Here is a 20,851-nt window from a genome sequence, read left to right as displayed (position 1 = left end):
ATTTTACTTTAAAATATCAAAAAAAAATTGCAGATAAAATGTTAGTAAAGAACACAAAAGGTGTTCTGCAGTTTGCTTGGGAAGTATTAAAATAAATCTGACTTAGGTTCACTCTGAGATCATTTATTTTTGTTTGGAAATAAAGCACAAAAATAAAAATTTCGGATTTTCTGGTTGAACAGTTAGATAATAAAACCAAATATCTGCAAAAATTTTAAAAAGCAAAATATAAGAAAATTATGGTAAACGTATTTCTTCATCGTGTGGAGATTACCAATTACATCATTTAATCTTCAAACAAGGAGAAAACTAACTAATTCTGTCCATTTAAAATTTTCTCTATCATATTCTTAAGGTATTGAGTATTTGCCAAAAACTCTAATTTTCTACTCCCTACATCTTTGCAGTCAAATGTCGTAGACCTTAGATATTTCAAACTAAGAAAGATATAAGATCAAATAAATTAAGTTTATAATATCAAAGCTTTACACCAAAAGGTTGCAGAGATATAAAGATTAGGAAATTAAAGATGTTGGCAAAGATTCAATTCCTTTTTATTTAATAAATAAAAAATGGTAAAATGGTACCTCTAGAACTGTTCCAGGACGGGTAAACAGGTAGTATATAGCATATCCTTTAAGAGTACATTTCAATTTCTTATTCTAAAGAGAGAGACTGCCAAAAATAAAGAAGAGTATTTTTATTTCGCACACCGTTCGCTAAAAAAATGCAAAAAAATAAAATCTTTGCAATTTTTCGCGAAATTGTAGCATGTTTTTTTTACGAAATAATACAAATTTTTTGCTTCCTTTCGCAAAATTCATTTTCTCGAAAAAAAATATTAATTTCACGAAAAAGTTTGCGAAATTTCGCATTTTTTTGCGAAAGTTTACGTTTGCTGGAAACCTATATTTAAGGGCAAGCGCCAATTCGTTGGAAAAGCTGTACTTTTATTGTCCCAAAAAATAAAGATAAAGAAAAATTCTTGTTTTTATAAAAAAAATATTATTACTTCGTAGAACATAGTTCTTAATTATTTCTTGCTAAGTATTAAATTGCATTTTGTGTTCTTAGGGTTTTTGTGAAGATTAGTTTTGCGTATTATTGTTTATTAATTAAAGTCTATCTTGACCCATTCTTATTTTATCTGAAAAATGGAAAAGAACAAACTGTTTGATAGGGTCAAAATTTAAAATTTAAAAGGTTGTTTGATTTTAGAATTGCTTTCTTATGGGGCTTAGTATATCCAGAGTCTGGAAGTGTCAGACCAATGATAAAGTTTCCCAGTGTCAAGGCCAATATTCCATTAATGTGGAAACTTTTGAGGATTATGCTTACGCAAAACTTGGCTTCGGAAATCATAAAAAAAATCCAAAAACCCGCATTCATATGATTTCATTATTTTTATTAAACCCAGTTTATTTTATGAATAGTACGTCAAGGACATACAACTTGAGGTAGAAGGTTCCCAGTTCTTAAGGTTCTATAAGCAAACCTTGTGCTTATAACTTATCTTAAGAGGATAAAAAAAAAGAAAAAAAGAGGATTATAAATGATGACGTATTAAGAAATGTTGTGTTTACTTAACAAACTTGTATACTCATAACCGATCATGATTTTGTTAAAATAAAAAATTATATTTGTTTTGCCGTATCATCAAGATCAAACCATGATTTAACATTTATTTTTATTCATTTTTGCTTTGTAAACCGATAAATAAAAAATATACTGGGTTACCCGCAAAGATAAAAATTCAAAGATAACTATACAGAATTTTTTTAGTCATTTTTCTTAAAGTCTTGGTTCCCTGCAGTTATAATACTGTTTCTTTTATTGTCAAATTATTCACTAAATCATTTAATCACGTTATGTGTGGCAGAAAAGAATTAGCCTACAGATCGTTATAAATTTTCATTTTTAAGGTCGTCATTGAAGTAACCCTGAGATGGAATTTAAAGAATTTGAGCCGCGGTTTAAATCTGCCAAAACCCGGTTTAAATTAAGCGCCGGCTTAAATCTTGAAACATTCGATACAATTTTTAGTGGAACCAACCATATTAAAACCGCCGCTCAAATTCTTTAAATTCGGCCACTGTATTGCTAAAAAATTTATCTATTAATTAAACCGTTTTTTCGTCTAAAGGCATTGATCATAAATAAATCATGATTTATTCAGATTTTTACAAATTAAAACTTGCAGCGCCGCCCAGGTAAAAAATAAGTTTAGATGAAAATAATTTTATAATCTTTACAGTATTATTTTGAAAGAAACATTAGATAGAAACAAAAGTAGTGTTTATTGATTCATTGTTATCATAAACCCCTACCCCTCAATATTTTGATAAAAACACGCTTAAAATCGAACAAAATAAATGCAGGGGTCCTGTTTTTCTAAAACGTTGTATAATCTTCACTTACGAATGTGATTGAAGTTTAAATCCGTTTAAATGTTTCCATTACTCTTGCACAAAAGTAAAAACAGACTTAGATCACTAAAATCCAAATAAAGGAATTTAAACTGGATTTTCTAATAGACTAATATCTTTATCTTTACAACCACAATGTAGTAGACCTTACATATTTCAAACTAGGATTTCTAATAATCAAAGTTTAAAATCTCAAAAGTTTACACCAACAGGTTGCAAAGATATAGGGATTCGAAAATTTGAGTTTGCGGCAAAGAATCAATTCCTTTTTAAAAAGCGAGAGAAGCGTTTAAAAGATTACACGGATAAAACAGCCTCAATGTTTTGCTCTGCTTCTTATTGCATTTTAACACTAATAGAAACATTTCTAGTGACAACCTGAAAAGCAAAGACTGCATTCTGCGTAATCTGTATTAAAACAGCTTATTTGTTTCTTTGGACCCTCCCAATATTTCAGGTTTGGTTAGATTAGAATAGTCATGTGAATCACGGAATTTTCATACATTAAATTTTTTTCTATTTTTTTGCGATTGAGAATCTTTTTGAAATGTATTCCTGGGATCCAGATCATCGATGCTAAGGACATACCCAGCCCTAGTGCTTCAGCCCAGCCCGGGTAGATATAATCCTTTCCATAGGTTACCGGTTTATAGGAGTAAATATAGAATCCAAACACAAACTAAACAGAAATCTTAATTTTTGTGTTCTGAATCTCGGAATTAATCTGTTGATCTCAATCTTTTGTAGATCAACAGATTAATTAAATCGATGTACATTGTACACCCTGTACACCCTGCAGGAATAACTTTAAAGGGACTGTACGCGAAATTTCAAGTGACCCTCTATACATAAGATGGGAGTGCCCGATTCACGATGGTTCGATCCCTTACAAGTTTTGACTGATCACGTATTAATTAAAATTAAGAAAACTGTTTTTTTTTTCAATTTAGGCCTTCTCTACAAAAGTGACTTTAGCACATGTCTACGCAGGAATTATAAGAACTAAAAACTTTTAAATCTCGAGAAACGACAATATCTTCTACATTATTGATTAGATAAAGGTTAAAATGGTACCGTTGTGAATCGGGCATTGTTATCTTTATCTGGAGAATATCTCCAAAGGAATTGAGTCTTTGCCACAAACTCTGCTTTTCTAAACCCTATATCTTTGGATTCCAATGTCGTAGACCTTAGATATTTCAAACTATGAATTCTGTTAGATCAAATAATATAAGTTTGAAATATCAAAGATGTACGACATTGGGTTCCAAAGATATAGGGATTATAAATTCAGAGTCTGTGACAAAGACTCAATTCCTTTAAAAATGGCCACAGATCGAGATAAAACGTTCAAGATTAATATAGATTAATATAGATTAATATATAATATAGATCGTAATATTGAATAAACCGAGAGATTTCCTAATCTCGAAAATGGTGTTCTAATTTACGAACAGAATTTTGGTTGATACGAATTTGAGATTTGAGATACTTAACATTCTGTTTATTATTTCGAACAACATTTTTGGAGTTTCGAAATGTTTTCGCTAGTTCGATATTACAATATTAGGGACAGCTAATGTCGGGCATCTTCTTAGATCCATTGAAAGGGTTTGTGCTTCTAAAATGACTGTAAACTTTATTTCAAGTATGAAGTAACCCTCCATTGATAGAATGTTATTGCACAACGTTACCCTTAAAAACCTGTTTATTTTTATTTGCAGTTTGTTTGCAGAAGTGACTTAATCAGTTTTTCCTCAGAAACAATGAATAAATTGTCAGAATTAAACACTTTTCTAGCTAGATCTTTTACATAATTGAAGAGATTAAAAGTATATCGTTGTGAATCTGATATGCCCACTGTTGTATAGGGTCTCTTTCATCATATTTCAACGAACACTTGGTTCAAAATCACGAGAAGATCCCTTTGAACTTACCGATGAATAATATTTCCAAGTTTTGTTTTTGAAAACTGTTTATTTTAATGTGTTGTTTCTCTGTAAAAGTGACTTGTCCATTTTTTTCTTCAGAGACAGTGAAAAAATTAATAGAATTAAACACTTCTCAAATAAAAAAATTACATTATCTTTCACTTTATTGAACATATTATGGTTTTAAGGACATCGTTGTGAATCGGACATATCCCTCTTTTTTAGTGGAGGGTCCCTTTAATCATATTTTGACGAACACTCCCATTAACTTACCGCCATTACAGATGGAGCAAAATATTTCCAGCACATAAACCAGAATATTCCTGGTCTTCTCCCGGTCATCTGTTCTACGCAGTCACAGAACTTGGCTGTACCGAAGAACCAGCCAATGGCAATCGTTTGGAAGAAACAGACCCAGAGGAGCGCCATTCCTGCAGTACCATTTAAATTATAAACAATCGTGATGAAAGAAAGACAATTTAAAGTAACATTTTTAAATTTTATGTGAAGGCAGATTTTAACAAACCTGGCCTGAACACCTGTATCCAGGAATAAACTGACCTGTATCCAGGTATAAACTGACCTGTATTCAGGTATATACTGACCTGTATCCAGGAATAGACTGACCTGTAACCAAGTATAAATTGACCTGAAAACCTGTATCCAGGTATAAACTGACCTGTATTCAGGTATATACTGACCTGTATCCAGGTATAAACTGACCTGTATTCAGGTATATACTTACCTGTATCCAGGTATAAACTGACCTGTAACCAAGTATAAACTGATCTAAAAACCTGCATCCAGGTATAAACTGACCTTAACACCTGTATCCAAGTATAAACTGGCCTGATCCAGGCATAAACTGACCTGTATTCAGGTATATACTGACCTGTATCCAGGTATAAACTGACCTGTATTCAGGTATATACTGACCTGTATCTAGGTATAAACTGACCTGTAACCAAGTATAAACTGATCTAAAAACCTGCATCCAGGTATAAACTAACCTTAACACCTGTATCCAAGTATAAACTGACCCGAAAACCTGTATCCATGTATAAACTGACCTGTATTCAGTTATATACTGACCTGTATCCAGATATAGACTGACCTGTAACCAAGTATAAACTGACCTAAACACTTGTATCCAGGAATAAACTGACCTTAACACCTGTATCCAAGTAAAAACTGACCTGAACACTTTTATCCAGGTATAAAATGACCTGAAAACCTGTATCCAAGTATAAACTGACCTGTATCCAGGAATAAACTGACCTGTATTCAGGTATATACTGACCTGCATTTAACACCTGTATCCAGGTACAAACTGACCTGTATGAGTATCCAGGTATAAACTGACATATGTCTAGTTACAAACTGACCTGAACACCTGCATTCAGGTATAAACTGACATATGTCCAGTTATAAACTGACCTGAACACCTGCATCCAGGTATAAACTGACCTGAACAGCTGTAGAAGTCCATGAGCTGGAACATATATATTCCTCCCTCTGTACACATTGGAATACCAAGGATAAATAGGAACACACACAAACAAACTAGAATAAAGTTTAATATAATTACAAATATCGATTCTTAAGGTCAAAATGCCCTTAAAGGTAGTGCTGTGAAAGTTAAAGGTATAGGCTACCCCATAGCTGTATTTAAAATCAATCGGTTTCCATCTTTTTTTTTCATTTTTTGAGAGAATCTTAAAACACGTCATCTCATAAAATTCCTGTAAATATAACCCTGTTGATAAATTGCTGTCGAAACTTATATTGTTCAATTAGCTTCAAACTGATCCTAGTTTAGCCTGTAACCCTTTTAATTTTCGCAAACATTCCTTTGTATTTTAAATAAATCCTACCTGTAAATGCTCTCCTATGCTTGAGAAGTTTATCAGGCCAGTTATCCACTATACCAGTCACTAGTGCTTCTACATTGCAGAACTCACTGTCAATCCCCAGAACTGAATATAGCGCTAGATTTTTAAACTAATAACTACTTGCTTCATACTTTTAATTCCTATATCTTTAAAACCTAATAATTAAATCTTTTATATTTTAAACTTTAACTTTTTGATTTTGCAGATTCCAGAGATGTCATAGAAAGGTCAATAAAATTAGCCATTTATGATCTGAAGGACAAAATAATGCATAAATAAATAAATATTTTAAAAAGAGTATCGATATAAAACCTGTTTTTTATCATAAGACCAAATAGATTTTAAAAACGACTCATAAGAATTTTCGGTCGTACTGGTCATATAGATTTCAACGCTGGCAAAAGAAATTCAGAGCTTTTTAGGAAAAACAGGAAAAATTTATAAAGAGGGTTTTCAAATTGGTTCATCAAGATTTTGTTTATTTTCCCTAAAAGTTTATATTCAGGAAATGTGAGCTCGCATATATACAATATAAACATTCTGGAAGGAAGGATTTTGCTTGGGAAAAGGCCGGAGAATACATTTTTAAAGAAAATTTACTGCCGATGTTTTTCATAGATTTCAGATTTAAAGGGACTGTAGACGATCTTCCATTTCTAGAATGGAATGTCTATTTCCAGGTTGCAAACAATCTTTAGTATAAAGAAAACAAATGATTCGATTCCCCGGCGTCTAAAATCCATTTTCACTGTGATTTAAAGGTCTCAAGCAAACAAGCTAAAATCCATCTTCACTGTGGTTTAAAGGACTCAAGCAAACAAGCTGAAATCCATCTTCACTGTGATTTAAAGGACTCAAGCAAACAAGCTAAAATCTATCTTCACTGTGATTTAAAGGTCTCAAGCAAACAAGCTAAAATCCATCTTCACTGTGATTTAAAGGTCTCAAGCAAACACGCTAAAATCCATCTTCACTGTGGTTTAAAGGTCTCAAGCAAACAAGCTAAAATCTATCTTCACTGTGATTTAAAGGTCTCAAGCAAACAAGCTAAAATCCATCTTCACTGTGATTTAAAGGTCTCAAGCAAACAAGCTAAAATCCATCTTCACTGTGATTTAAAGGTCTCAAGCAAACAAGCTAAAATCTATCTTCACTGTGATTTAAAGGTCTCAAGCAAACAAATCTTCACTGTGATTTAAAGGTCTCAAGCAAACAAGCTAAAAGCCATCTTCACTGTGGTTTAAAGGACTCAAGCAAACAAGCTAAAATCTATGAGAACTTTGCCGATTACTTATTAAAAACCACAGCTAACAACAAATGCGTTATAGTGCTAAAATGTACATGTACAAGGCTACAGAAAAGTATATGTGAGATAGGCTGAATCTATGTCGCCACCATTGTGAATGGAACAGGACACTCTTTGATTTTTAAATGGAGAGTCAATTAAAATTACGTCTGCAGTTTCTTTAATGAACTCTATCTTAAAGTTTGTTAACCTATCCAATAGCCGATAAACTACCTACGCCATTATTGTATAGAAAACATCTGATTGCCATACTCATGCAAAATTTCGGTAATAAATGTACAATTATTCCTGCTTTTGATGAAACAGAAGTTTTTTTTAAAAAAATCGGGAAAATGTAAAATGAGTAAAAAGTTTCATATTTTAAAGCTTCATCATATTTTTTTTTTATTATGAAACAGCTATGCATTCTTTTGATCGTATATGTTAAACATGATATGCATATTGATCTATTTTCATAACACAGCTCAATTGAAACATTGTTAACCTTTTCTTTAGTTAAAATGATAAAATGAAAAATTTGAAGAAAAAAAGTTTAAAATGAGATAAATTCTACCTAATAGCATGACAAAGAATATTGTTGCCCACAGTACTGAACCAGGAAGAGTGATAACCTAAACAAATATTTAGTACTGAACCAGGAAGAGTGATAACCTAAACAAGTATTTAGTACTGAACCAGGAAGAGTGATAACCTAAACAAGTATTTAGTACTGAACCAGGGAGAGTGATAACCTAAACAAGTATTTAGTACTGAACCAGGGAGAGTGATAACCTAAACAAGTATTTAGTACTGAACCAGGAAGAGTGATAACCTAAACAAGTATTTAGTACTGAACCAGGAAGAGTGATAACCTAAACAAATATTTAGTACTGAACCAGGAAGAGTGATAACCTAAACAAATATTTAGTACTGAACCAGGAAGAGTGATAACCTAAACAAATATTTAGTACTGAACCAGGAAGAATGATAACCTAAACAATATTTAGTACTGAAGCAGGAAGAGTGATAACCTAAACAAATATTTAGTACTGAACCAGGAAGAGTAATAACCTAAACAAATATTTGATTTTTATCCTTTTTAGATTTCTGGTAACATGACCCAAGGAAAGATTGTTGGACGGTCAGCTATGTTTATTCAAAATCTAGAAAACTTCCCTCTAAAAAAATTGTATTATTGTTTTAAAATATTAGTAGAAAACTTTCGCGTGTACAACAACATAAAGTTAAAATTTTTACTAGAAAGAGAGGAGACACTATGTATGCATATATAGTATACATATATCTGTAATAATGTGAGATTCATAAAACTGCAGAACATAAAAGACGACATTTAGTAATCTTTTATGTATTTGATGAAGCAAATAGTTTTACCATGGAAGCTAGAAATCAACTTATTTAGTGAAAAAGGTCTGTGCACACTGCACAACTGCTGTGTTTTATATTCGTTGGACAATATAAAATATTAACTTGAGTCTAATATTTGTCTTTCTTTTCCACATTTTTACGATTCCCACTTTTTTATCAATATTTTTCTATTTATTTGATTTTTTTCTAATTATTTTCTAATTAATGTCTACTTATTTTCTAATTATTTTCTATTATTTTCAAACTATTTTCTATTTATTATCATCTAAATATTTTCTAATTCTTATCTATTTTCTATTATTTCCAAACTATTTTTTATTTATTATAATCTAATTATTTTCTAATTATTATCACTAATTATTTTCTAATAATTATCTGACTAACAAAAGTGCCTAGTGCTGCTGGTGAAATTTTAAAATCATGTAATTTATAAGATAAAAAAACATTTAGATTTTTGAGGAAATATCGGATTTTTGAGCCCTTAGTTACTCCCAGGGTACCTTGGTTACTCCCAGGGTACCTTGGTTACTCCCAGGGTACCGATGAGTTTCCTCAAAAACTTTCAGCTTATTCGGTTCAGTCGTTTGGCCAGCTATAGCTAACATATATACAAACAAATATATCTATATATATATTAGTATATGCGTAAAGAGCTGTATTATAAAGATTATTTGTTATCGTTATCTAATTATTTTTTTCCTATTTTTGTCTAATTACCAGATCAGGATAGGTAAGGAAGACAAGTCCAGGTCCACTGTTTACAACTTCATCCAGGGTAGCTCCCTAGGCAGAAATCATTTCAAGGTTAACAAGGTCAAGGTCAAAGTCATGGTCAAGGTCAAAGTCATGGTCAAAGTCAAAGTCATGGTAAATGTCAAAGTCAAGGGAAAGGTCAAAGTCATGGTCAAGGTCAAAGCCATGGTCTAGATCAAAGTCATGGTCAAGGTCAAGGTAAAGGTTAAGGTTAATGTTAAGGTTCAGGTTAAGGTTAAGGTTAAGGCTAAGGTTAAGGTTAAGGTTAAGGTTAAGGTTAAGGTTAAGTTTAAGGTTAATGTTAAAGTTAAGGTTAAGGTTAAGGTTAAGGTTAAGGTTAAGGTTAAGGTTAAGGTTAAGGTTAAGGTTAAGGTTAAGGTTAAGGTTAAGGTTAAGGTCAAGGTGAAAAACAAAGTCAAAATCAAGGTAAGGTTAAGGTTAAGGTCACCTTCAATGTTGGATTTAAAGTCAAAGTCAAAGTTAAGGATAAGGTCTAAATTATGAATAAGGTTTAGATTAAGGATAAGGTTTAGATTAAGGATAAAGTTTAGATTAACGATAAGGTTTAGATTAAGGATAAGGTCATTGTCAAGATTAAAGTCAGGGTTAAGATTATGGTGCTGGACTAGAGGAAGTTTTACCTGAAGTTTGGCCATATATCCTAGAATAGAGAATACTAGAACACCAGCTAGCAGGCAGGTCAAACTGTTCACGATACAGGTATAATAGCATCCCTAGATATAGCTTATATAGAATACGGGGGTTAATAGTGGCCCTTAGATGTAGAAAATATAGGATACAGGGGATAATAGTATCCCTAGCTACAGATAATATAGGATACAGGAGATAATAGTATCCCAAGATATAGATAATATAGAATACGGGGGTTAATAGTATTCCTAAATACAGATAATATAGAATACGGGGGTTAATAGTATCCCTAGATACAGATAATATAGGATACAGGAGATAATAGTATCCCTAGATACAGATAATATAGGATACAGGAGATAATAGTATCCCTATATATATAGATAATATAGGATACAGGAGATAATAATATACCTAGATACAGATAATATAGGATACCGGGAATAATAATATACCTAGATACAAATAAAATAGGATACAATGGAGAATAGCATTCCTAGATATAGAAAATATAGGATACAGGGAATAATATGATTCCCAGATACAGATAATATAGGATACAGGGGATAATAGTATCCCTAGATACAGATAATATAGGATACAGGGGATATTAGACAATATCAGATTTATGCGAATGCTAATGAAGTTAAGGGACATTATCTTCTTAAACCAGGCGGAATTTGGCTATCGAAAATCTATGCATTTAATTTGCAAACTTGAGTTTAAAGTTATAATACTGAAAATCATTATCTCTGCAGATATCCTATTCTTGATTAATTTAGTTTCCATCTGATTGTACCAGATTAAATCTCAAAAAAATATCCTCTTTATCTTTACTAACTTCTTAAAAAACTTTGTTAGATTCGCATAAAACTTTGGTAGTCATCTAAATCATCAAATCAAGAAGAGAATTATAGAAATGGTTAAAAGGTATTTATCAGAGCATAAAAAATTGTTTTAAAAAAATTTAGCATTTTTTCATTTTGCACGGGAATAAAAACGTTAGTGACCTTTTATTTAATAAGTGACAAGCCTGATTCAGAACAGTACCATTTTACTAAATATCTGAGTAATGATAAGAAAGATATCTTAAAACGTGAAAAATTCCGACAGTTTCTTCAATGACCTCTGCAGCACAAGTCTATCAATCATTTTGAGATACCATCAATAAAATAAGGACAATAAGACAAAGGTTTAAAGTGTTCCGTTGCGAATCGGCCGTGCCACTCTATAGATATATGCTCACACAAAATTGCGTTTACTGTTTAATATTTAAAATTAATTGCAGATCGTAAACCGACAGATAATAACTTGAAGCAGTTATGATGGAACTTGTTCTAATAATAACTTGAAGCAGTTATGAAGGAACTTGTTATTATACTAACTTGAAGCAGTTATGATGGAACATGTTATTATACTAACTTGAAGCAGTTATGATGGAACTTGTTATAATAATAACTTGAAGCAGTTATGATGGAACTTGTTATTATACTAACTTGAGTTAGTTATGATGGAACTTGTTATAATAATAACTTGAAGCAGTTATGATGGAACTTGTTATAATAATAACGTTAAGCAGTTATAATGGAACTTGTTATTATTCTAACTTGAAGCAGTTATGATGGAACTTGTTATTATACTAACTTGAAGCAGTTATGATGGAACTTGTTATTATACTAACTTGAAGCAGTTATGATGGAACTTGTTATAAGACCCCAGGGCAGGTAGAGCACCCATACCAACACTGTACGCGAAGAAGATCTGAGAAGCGCCATCAATCCATGTTTGACCGTCAACTAGCTTGGCAGGGTCAACATGGATCATATACCACAATCCATCAATAGCTCCTACAACAAATATAATTTACAAAAAGGTAAATTATTCCTCCTTAAATGGAATGTAAGTGTAATTTATGTAATTTTAAGTGACCTTGGAAACTTATTATTTACAGTGATATATAAATAATACTTGATTAGACAAAGCTATTAAAGGAACGTTGTGAATCGGGCCTTGCCATCTCTTTCTGGAGCACATTTGTTTTCCGTATCCATTAGCGCCTGATCCAATCAGGGTTTAGTCATGTGTTTGGTGTTTATTCTGAACCAATAGAAATTGCATGGTGGTAACATCTATCTTTCTATCTATCTATCTCAATATCCAATTATGAGATGAATCCTTAAATCGGCGCAAAACAGTAAATAGAAATATTTTAAAATTCCACGGGCAACGCCGGGCACTTGAACTATATTGAAGTATATAAACGGTGGCAGGCTATTATGTCAAAATAACAAAGACGTCTTTCTATTTAAGTTTTATTTGATAACAAGCCTTTTTCAAGTAAGTAAAGAGAAGCTTTTTTAACTGACAGCTTCTAATTGTTTATATGTTTTTGTACATTCATGCTGTTAAAAAACTTTATATGATCCCAAATTAAAATCGAAAGTCGTCTTCATTATATTGAAATAATCGCCTACCACCGTAGAACCTACCGTCCAAAGTGAGAGCTCTAAAAAGCAGGATGAACATCACGAAGTAAGGGAATAAAGCTGTAAACCAAATAATTTTTCCTAAATTATTGTAATTATCAAAACAACTGTCTAAAAGTAAGTCAAATAGTTTCAAAACACTGCCCTTTAACAAAACATTAAAAATCATTGATACATTTTTCAGAAAATTTACCTTTGTTGGGAATGTTCTATTACCAAATTTAAAAATTTAGAATAAAAAAATTGGTAGATATAAAAAATCAATTTAGAATGATCAAATCACGTTTTTGATTAGAAAAACTAACAGACGAATTTCCAATCTGCCAAAAACTGAGAGAAAGAAGAAATATTCTTTTTATGGTATTCCAGAAAAACACTTGTTTCTTATAAATCATGCATAAAAACTTGAGAAAAAAAACTTAATGGAATTCAACCCATTTTCTAACATACGAAAAGTAAGAAATAAATCCGCGAAATTTAGTGTCCTCCTTTTTTTCTAAATGAAGATTTTACAGGAAGTACTGAGTATTCAGGAACATATTTTAGCGGTAGGATAGGATTAGTCTTGAGTTAAATTCAAAAATTGTAAAAAAGTTTGGTCTATTTTATAAAACCATTTAAAATGTATGTGATATCTACACAGTTTAATAAACCAGAAAAGATCTATATTGTGTTCTTTAATCCTTGTAAGTTGCAGGATGATTTAACTTATAAACCCTTAAGCCTGTACGAAATTATATACATAATAAATTATATACATAATAAATTATATACATAATAAATTTCACTTATTTCAGGACAAAGTATTGTATAATACAGGAAACCTTTTGATCATTTTTCCGCAGATTTTATAAATGATACAAAAAATGTTAGCAGTTGTTTCTGGTCTGTCTTAGTCAAAGAGAATAGAATATATATTAGAGTGGAATTTACTAGAAAAAAGTGTAAAACGGCCATTTTGTTGTACTGCTCCCATACTGCAGGTGCACTCACATATTTATGCAATATAATATTTTGGGCCCTGGAACATCATTTTATAGAAAATCTAAAATTAATATTAAAAGAAAACCAAATTATGAAATAGGCTAGTTTCATAAATCTTTATAAGTCACTTTTCTAGATAAACTATAAATAAAAATAATCCATTTTAAGCGAGTAAACATTGATATATCATTTATTCTTGAAAGTATTTAAGGGTACTGTTGTCAATCGAACATGCCACTTCATAATTGGAGGTCCACTTTAAATTACATCTGCAAGTCACTTTAACGAGAATGGATTTATGTCATTTAAGTACATTGAGAACTTTTAAGTTAAAAAGTTTATTCTCAATAAGTTTGATTTTATTGTATTGTGCAAAGTTTACAAAAAAACTTATACATCAAAGAATCACTCATCTCCCATTCTATGGCCATGGAGCTTCTTCAAAGTAAAAAAAAATCAAAAGTACCAAAAAAATTGAACATACTTAAAGAACTCCTCGACTGGTGTTGTTGTCTTGTTATGATGAGTAATATTGTCAAAAATCTTCGTGTGATTCTTTAAATCAATCTAAAATGTAAAAAATTATGAAAATTATAAAAAATTAAACGTGATATATTTGTAATTTTGTCGGTATCGTTTAAACTAGACTTTTGTTCCCGAAGGGGTTGTATTGCAATATGATATCTGACCGTTTAGTTTAACATCATAACTTAAAAATATTTGTAGTTTAGCTTCTTAAATTTTGAAATATTCCTTTTGCGGAAAAAAGTAAAATTTTGACCCCTAACTTGCAATCGTGGACTTTTCAGGACTAAATGTAAACGGATTAAAAGTGTTAAACGAAATTATTATTTATTATAAGTTATTTTCCTTCATAACGTTATACAGATTTAAGTTTTAAGCACATATTTACAAAAAATTGCAATCATTATGAGTATTCTATTTCATTTTTAAAACTTTAAAACGAGAATCATGAATAAAAAAAAGTAAGGTTTCCTATTCAAGTTGATTTTTTGTTCATTTACAATCGCGAACAAACAAAAAATTGAATTAAAATATATAAATTAGAGCAATAAAAGGATGACTTATTTTTAAAATATTCTTAAACTTTGAAATAAAATGTTTAAATCTAAACAAATATGGACATAGAGCGAACAGGAGAGAACTGAGTAATTGATTTGATTTTATTAATTTATTGATTAATTGATTAATTGAATGATTAATTGATTGATAAATTGAATAATATGAATGATTAATACCTGGTTTTCTGTTATGTTGTCATGTGCTTTAAAGCAGTAAGGAGTATTCCAATGCCCGTCTGAAATGATGTTTACAGTATTATAAGTTTTTAGTGAGAAAACAGAGCCTGGAAAACAAACTTCAATAATTTGCAATTTGATTTTTTTGTATTTAAGAATTTTTGTATTAAAGCGACTTTATTTCAAGAATTTTTTGTATTAAAGGGGAGTTTACTTCAAGTAACTCTTCATTTGACGAATTAAATGTCACAAATATATCGTTTAAACCTGCGCCGAAGCAAAAATAATGGTTATATTTATATATTGGATAAATTTCATGAGAGGTTTCTCTGTAATAAGGTAACTGTAAATTTGTGAGATATACATAATGAAGGAAATAAGCAGAATTTATCTCTTCCAATGGGAGAAAAAGCTTCCTCATTTTTGATAAAAATTGTAAATTGGGGCGTTTAACTTCAGATTACGACGAAAGTCCCTTAAAAAAGCTTTAAAGAGAGTGATCAGCAATTTATGGCAGTTGAACTAAGATTGCAGTATTGTAGAGAAATTTTTTATGATTTATTTGAGACATATGTTTTAAAGATCTATAATTACTGAGTTTGAGCGCAAAGTCGACGACGTTCTAGATCATCAATTTGGGTGGGTACGTTTTTCAGAATCGTTTTTTTTAATTATTAAATATAATTAAATTATTAAATTATGTATCTCAAATGAATTCTAAAAATAATTCTCTACAATACATGCAATCTCAGTTAAAACACCATACATTGCCGGTCACTCCCTTTAAACTAACCGCAAGTATCCCATGGAAGATCAGGTAGAGCTGTAAAGGTTGCAATCAGGTAGAAGAAGGTCCAGGCTATGATTATACAGTAGTAAATATCAAGGAAGAAGACGACCACCATTGTAGCAATACCAGTTCCTAGACAAAAAAAAACGTTTAATCAATTAATCATTTTTACTATTTCATCTTTTTAAAATTATTTTATAGTTTTAGACCTTTTAGTTCTAGAATTAACAAACTTTTTAAAAATTTAAATACATTATTATTATATTTTAATTTAACAAACTTTTTTTGTTAAAGCATACATGTATCCAAAATTGTGTTCTGTAGATTCTTGAATAAATAAATAGACAGACAGACAAATTGACGGAAAGACAGACGGACAAATAAACACCAAGATAAATAAACAGATAAAAAGACTGACAAATAGACAGATAAATAAACATAAAGACAAATTAACGGACAGGCAAATAAACAAACAGACAAATAATAGACAGACAGGCCATATCCAGACAAATAAAAATACAGATTAATAAAAAGACAGACAAAGATACACCCGGCCAAATAGACAGACAGAAAAATAAACAAACAGACAAGTAAAGGACAGACAAGTAAACAGACAGACAAATACACCATGTAATTGGGCTCATTATCAAAGCTGACTCATAAAAGTGTGTACACCCCACTAAAATATTCATGATATTTAGTTTTACACAATTCCCAAATTATGAAATAAAAATATTCGATATAAATTCGTTGCTAAAGAAAGCCAAAAATTCAATCGCATTTTTTAAAGACTTTTTCAGATTCTGAAATATTTGAAATTTGTTAGCTATTTATTGTAATTATGAAATAGGGGAAAACAATTACAAAAATAAAATGAAACAATTCATTTTATTTTTATATTTCAATTTATTTTCTAACTTTGTAAAAGTAAACAGAAATAATTTTAATAAAAAAAAAAGTAAAAGAACAATAACTTTAAATTCATTTATCCAAATATATTCCTAGTTAAAAATTAGTATATAAATTTGAAAAATTATAAAAATTATAACTTTTTTTAAATCAACACAATTTTGAATTTTGAATATGAATTCCTCTTTCTGAAGATGTATGGAAAAGAACAAAAATGATTTAAATTCGTTATTTGAGAAATTTGCGTTTCTAATTACAAAATCAAATTAGATGAGCTACGAGGTCACAAAGTCAAAACAGCAAATTCAATCAAATTTGACTTTTCCATTTTGTTTAGATTGAAATAATTTAGATTTAAAAATGAATAAACTTTCACCTTTTAACATTGGACACAGTTGGCCAACCAGGGTCATTCCTCCAGATCCCAGATACTGACCGATAGCAACCTCCTGATAATGATAATAATAATGATAATACTGATTATAAAAATATGAATAATGATAATAATAATTATAATGATATTAACAATTATGGTAGTTGTAATAGTAAAAATTATAATCATAACAATAACGCTAACCAATATAAAAAAATATCAATAATAATAATGATAATAATAATAATAATAATAATAATGATAATAATGATAATAATGATAATAATGATTATAATGATAATAATGATAATAATTATAATTATGATAATTTTGATAATTATGATAATAAATCAACAACAAAAATATAAGTAATTAAGATGAAAAGGAAAAGTGTTGCTAAAGAATAATAAAAAAGATAAAAATAATTTTATCTGAAAACTACCAAAACCAACCTGATAGAATATAGGGATACCACAGAAAACCATAGCTGTGAAGTAAACTATCAAAAACGAGCCTAAAATAAAATAATGTTAACAAAGTATAGGCGCCAAAATGTTTTAATAAATAAAACTTTCATCTTGCTTTCTTTGGCATTATAATTTCTTTATACACTGTATACACTATACAAAAACAGAACAAAAATGTTGTAAATTTTCTTGTTTTTTTTGGTGGATTTTTCAAATTTTCAAAAATATAAATTTTGGAGGGAAATGTAATTATCCAAATATAAAAAAAGATCATTATCATAAGACAATTTTAGTTTCAAAGAAATAATTCTAAATTAGGATTGATATGCAAAAATTTCTAACACTTTTTTTGGTGAAATAAGTGATGATTTATTGTGTATTTTCTTTGTTTTTATTGCTCCCCAATAAGAAAAGTATTGGATGAGAATTTGCCAATTTATATCTCAGATATATAGTATCATCACTGCCCGTCTCATTGCTCCGCTACATAACCTTATCATGGAAGCTGTAAATTGTAAACTAAACGCTGTACACTGTATACTGTAAGCTATAAACGCTGTACACTGTACACTGTAAACTATAAACGCTGTACACTGTATACTGTAAACTATAAACGCTGTACACTGTACACTGTAAACTATAAACGCTGTACACGGTACACTGCAAGCTCTACTCTGTTTAACGTACATTTAGCCTTTTACGTTAGTGCACTATGAGGTGCAGTGCATGGGGCCGAAGAAATCAAGTAAAGTCTAAATTTCAGCAGAATTTTTTTGTCTAAAATTATAATTTTTCCAAGATAATTTTTTTATTTTAACATTGTTGGGTTTAACACAAAAAAGTAAACGAACTATTTCTGGATTTACTTTGCCGTACGGCTTACATTATAAAACGCATTCAATTAACTAGTACAGTGTACAGTGTGCAAAGTAAACCTCTAGACAGTACAGTGTACAAAGTAAACATCTAGACAGTACAGTGTACAAAGTAAACATCTAGAGAGTTCATTGTACAGTGTATAGTGTACAAGGTCAGCCTCTAAAAAGTACAATGTACAGTTTACAAGACCTCTAGACAGTACAGTTTACATTTACAGTGTACAAGGTCAGCATCTATACAGTACAGTGTACAAGGTCAACCTCTAGACAGTACAGTGTACAGTGTACAAGGTCAACCTCCAGACAGTACAGTGTACAGTGTACATGGTCAACCTCCAGAAAGTACAGTGTACAGTGTACAAGGGCAACCTCTAGACAGTACAGTGTACAGTGTACAAGGGCAACCTCTAGACAGTACAGTGTACAAGGTCAACCTCTAGACAGTACAGTGTACAGTGTACAGTGTACACGGCTACAAGGTCAGCCTCTAAAGATTAAACTAACCTCCGCCATTTTTATAGCAGAGGTAGGGGAACCTCCAGACATTCCCTAGACCTACAGATACAGATATACAGGAGAAAAGGAAATCTAATTTATTCCCCCACTCTCCTCGAGCAGGTCCATCATCATCATCCTCATCATGTACCTAAACATACACTAGGAGTAGTCATTAATGCATTTATTAGAGAATTAATTGACTTCTTGATTGATTGATGTACTTTTAAAAATCAATGATTTATTTATTTTTACTTATTTTCTATTTATATATAAAGTGATATGACCAGTTCAATCACATCGGTACCCTCAAATACTTTTTCTGTCCGAGAGTGAATGAGTTAACAATGTTTTGAAAATTGATTGAATTCAATTGGCGTTTCTCTATAAAAGTGACTTTTTGTTCTATAGTCGAACAAATAGTAAAAATGGTTAAATTGAATTATTTTAAAGAGGGAAAAACAACGATATCTTCTTATTATTGATCACTTAAAATTACTACATTCCTTTTTTTACTGTTAAGTCCTGCTTACTTAAAACGGATAATTTTTTTCTTTTTTAATCTGGAGAAATTGTGATGCATTCAAGCTGAACATAAATACTATTTTGACATTTAGAAAATATATATTATCTCACCTTAACGACAGGAATGTCTCCAGCTTTGAACTCAATAAAATTATCCCCTTCTTCCTCGGAAATAGGGTCATTATCCNAAGATATGTAGACTGAAAGCTGATAATCAGCTCTGTATAAACACTAGGAATATCAGGATAAGATATGTAGACTGAAAGCTGATAATCAGCTCTGTATAAACACTAGGGATATCAGGATAAAATATATATATAGACTGATAGCTAATGAAAAGCTCTGTATGCACACTAGGGGTATCACGATAAGATATGTAAACTGATAGCTGATAATCAGCTCTGTGTAGACACTATGGGATATCAGGATATGATATGTAGACTAAAAGCATTTATAGATTAATAGCTGACAATCAGCTCTATATAAACATTAGGGATATAAGGATAAGAAATGAAAACTGAGAGCTGATAATCAGTTCTGTATAAACATTAGGGATATCAGGATAAGATATGTAGACTGAAAGCTGATAATCAGCTCTGTGTAGACACTAGGGATATCAGGATAAGATATGTTAACTGATAGCTGATAATCAGCTCTGTATAAACACTAGGAATATCAGGATAAGATATGTAGACTGAAAGCTGATAATCAGCTCTGTATAAACACTAGGAATATCAGGATAAGATATGTAGACTGAAAGCTGACCACTGCATATATGTAAAATCTAGAGAAAGCATGTATTTACAATGCGACGCTTTGTAACTCGAGACATCTAGTATAAATGCTCCCTGAGCAATTATATTTTAAACTTTGATTAATTTTAAATAAAAATATAAATCTTACACATTCATGTTGTAATATCGGCATATTTCTTGTCTTGAGATAACAAAAGCTTATTCGAAAATTTTGACAGATGTTACTGTATCAAAATATTCACTTTCTTGCATGATTAAAAATAAAATAAATTTTGCAACGTTTTTACGCACAGAATATTCAAAGAGTTTCGAATTTTTCCATACAAATTGTTTCATAAGTCTTCTAAAATTATTAAATGATTCAATCTTTCAAAAATTTAGTTTTGTCCCAAAAATCTCATTTTAGTGTTTCTAAAATCCAATTTGTTACCTACAACATTTACAAAATATCTCAATAATCCCTTTATTATGAAATACGAAATATGAAAGACCAGCGACCAGCGTATAACCAAGGTCGAGAACTTATGAAAAAAATGTCATTACGCTGCATTTTTGAAAGCTCCTGTCCCTAAGTATGTTGCATATTTACAATCTTAATAATTTTAT

At 30.5% G+C, this 20,851-nt stretch overlaps 1 protein-coding gene across 1 annotated transcript; it reads right to left on the bottom strand.

Annotated features, from left to right (window-relative positions):
* Positions 1-86: 86 nt before the first annotated feature.
* Positions 87-20,322, bottom strand: LOC111696306 (sodium- and chloride-dependent GABA transporter 1). The gene is made up of 20 exons (XM_023465876.1): positions 20,296-20,322; positions 19,602-19,721; positions 18,975-19,116; positions 17,578-17,639; positions 17,129-17,201; positions 15,847-15,975; positions 15,054-15,112; positions 14,252-14,361; positions 13,778-13,831; positions 12,814-13,019; positions 12,002-12,171; positions 10,315-10,407; positions 9,638-9,703; positions 8,109-8,166; positions 6,232-6,333; positions 5,825-5,920; positions 4,631-4,788; positions 2,982-3,105; positions 588-634; positions 87-113 (listed from the first exon to the last, which is right to left on the bottom strand). The coding sequence occupies exons 1-20, from the start codon at positions 20,320-20,322 to the stop codon at positions 87-89; spliced, it is 1,923 nt and encodes a 640-aa protein (XP_023321644.1).
* Between the last annotated feature and the right edge of the window lie 529 nt (positions 20,323-20,851).

This window comes from Eurytemora carolleeae, unplaced genomic scaffold, assembly GCF_000591075.1.
Source record: "Eurytemora carolleeae unplaced genomic scaffold, Eaff_2.0 scaffold254, whole genome shotgun sequence".
In the NCBI taxonomy this organism is placed as follows: Eukaryota; Metazoa; Arthropoda; class Copepoda; order Calanoida; family Temoridae; genus Eurytemora; species Eurytemora carolleeae.
Note: the sequence above shows the minus strand (reverse complement) of the source record. Positions and strands in the feature narration are given on the sequence as shown.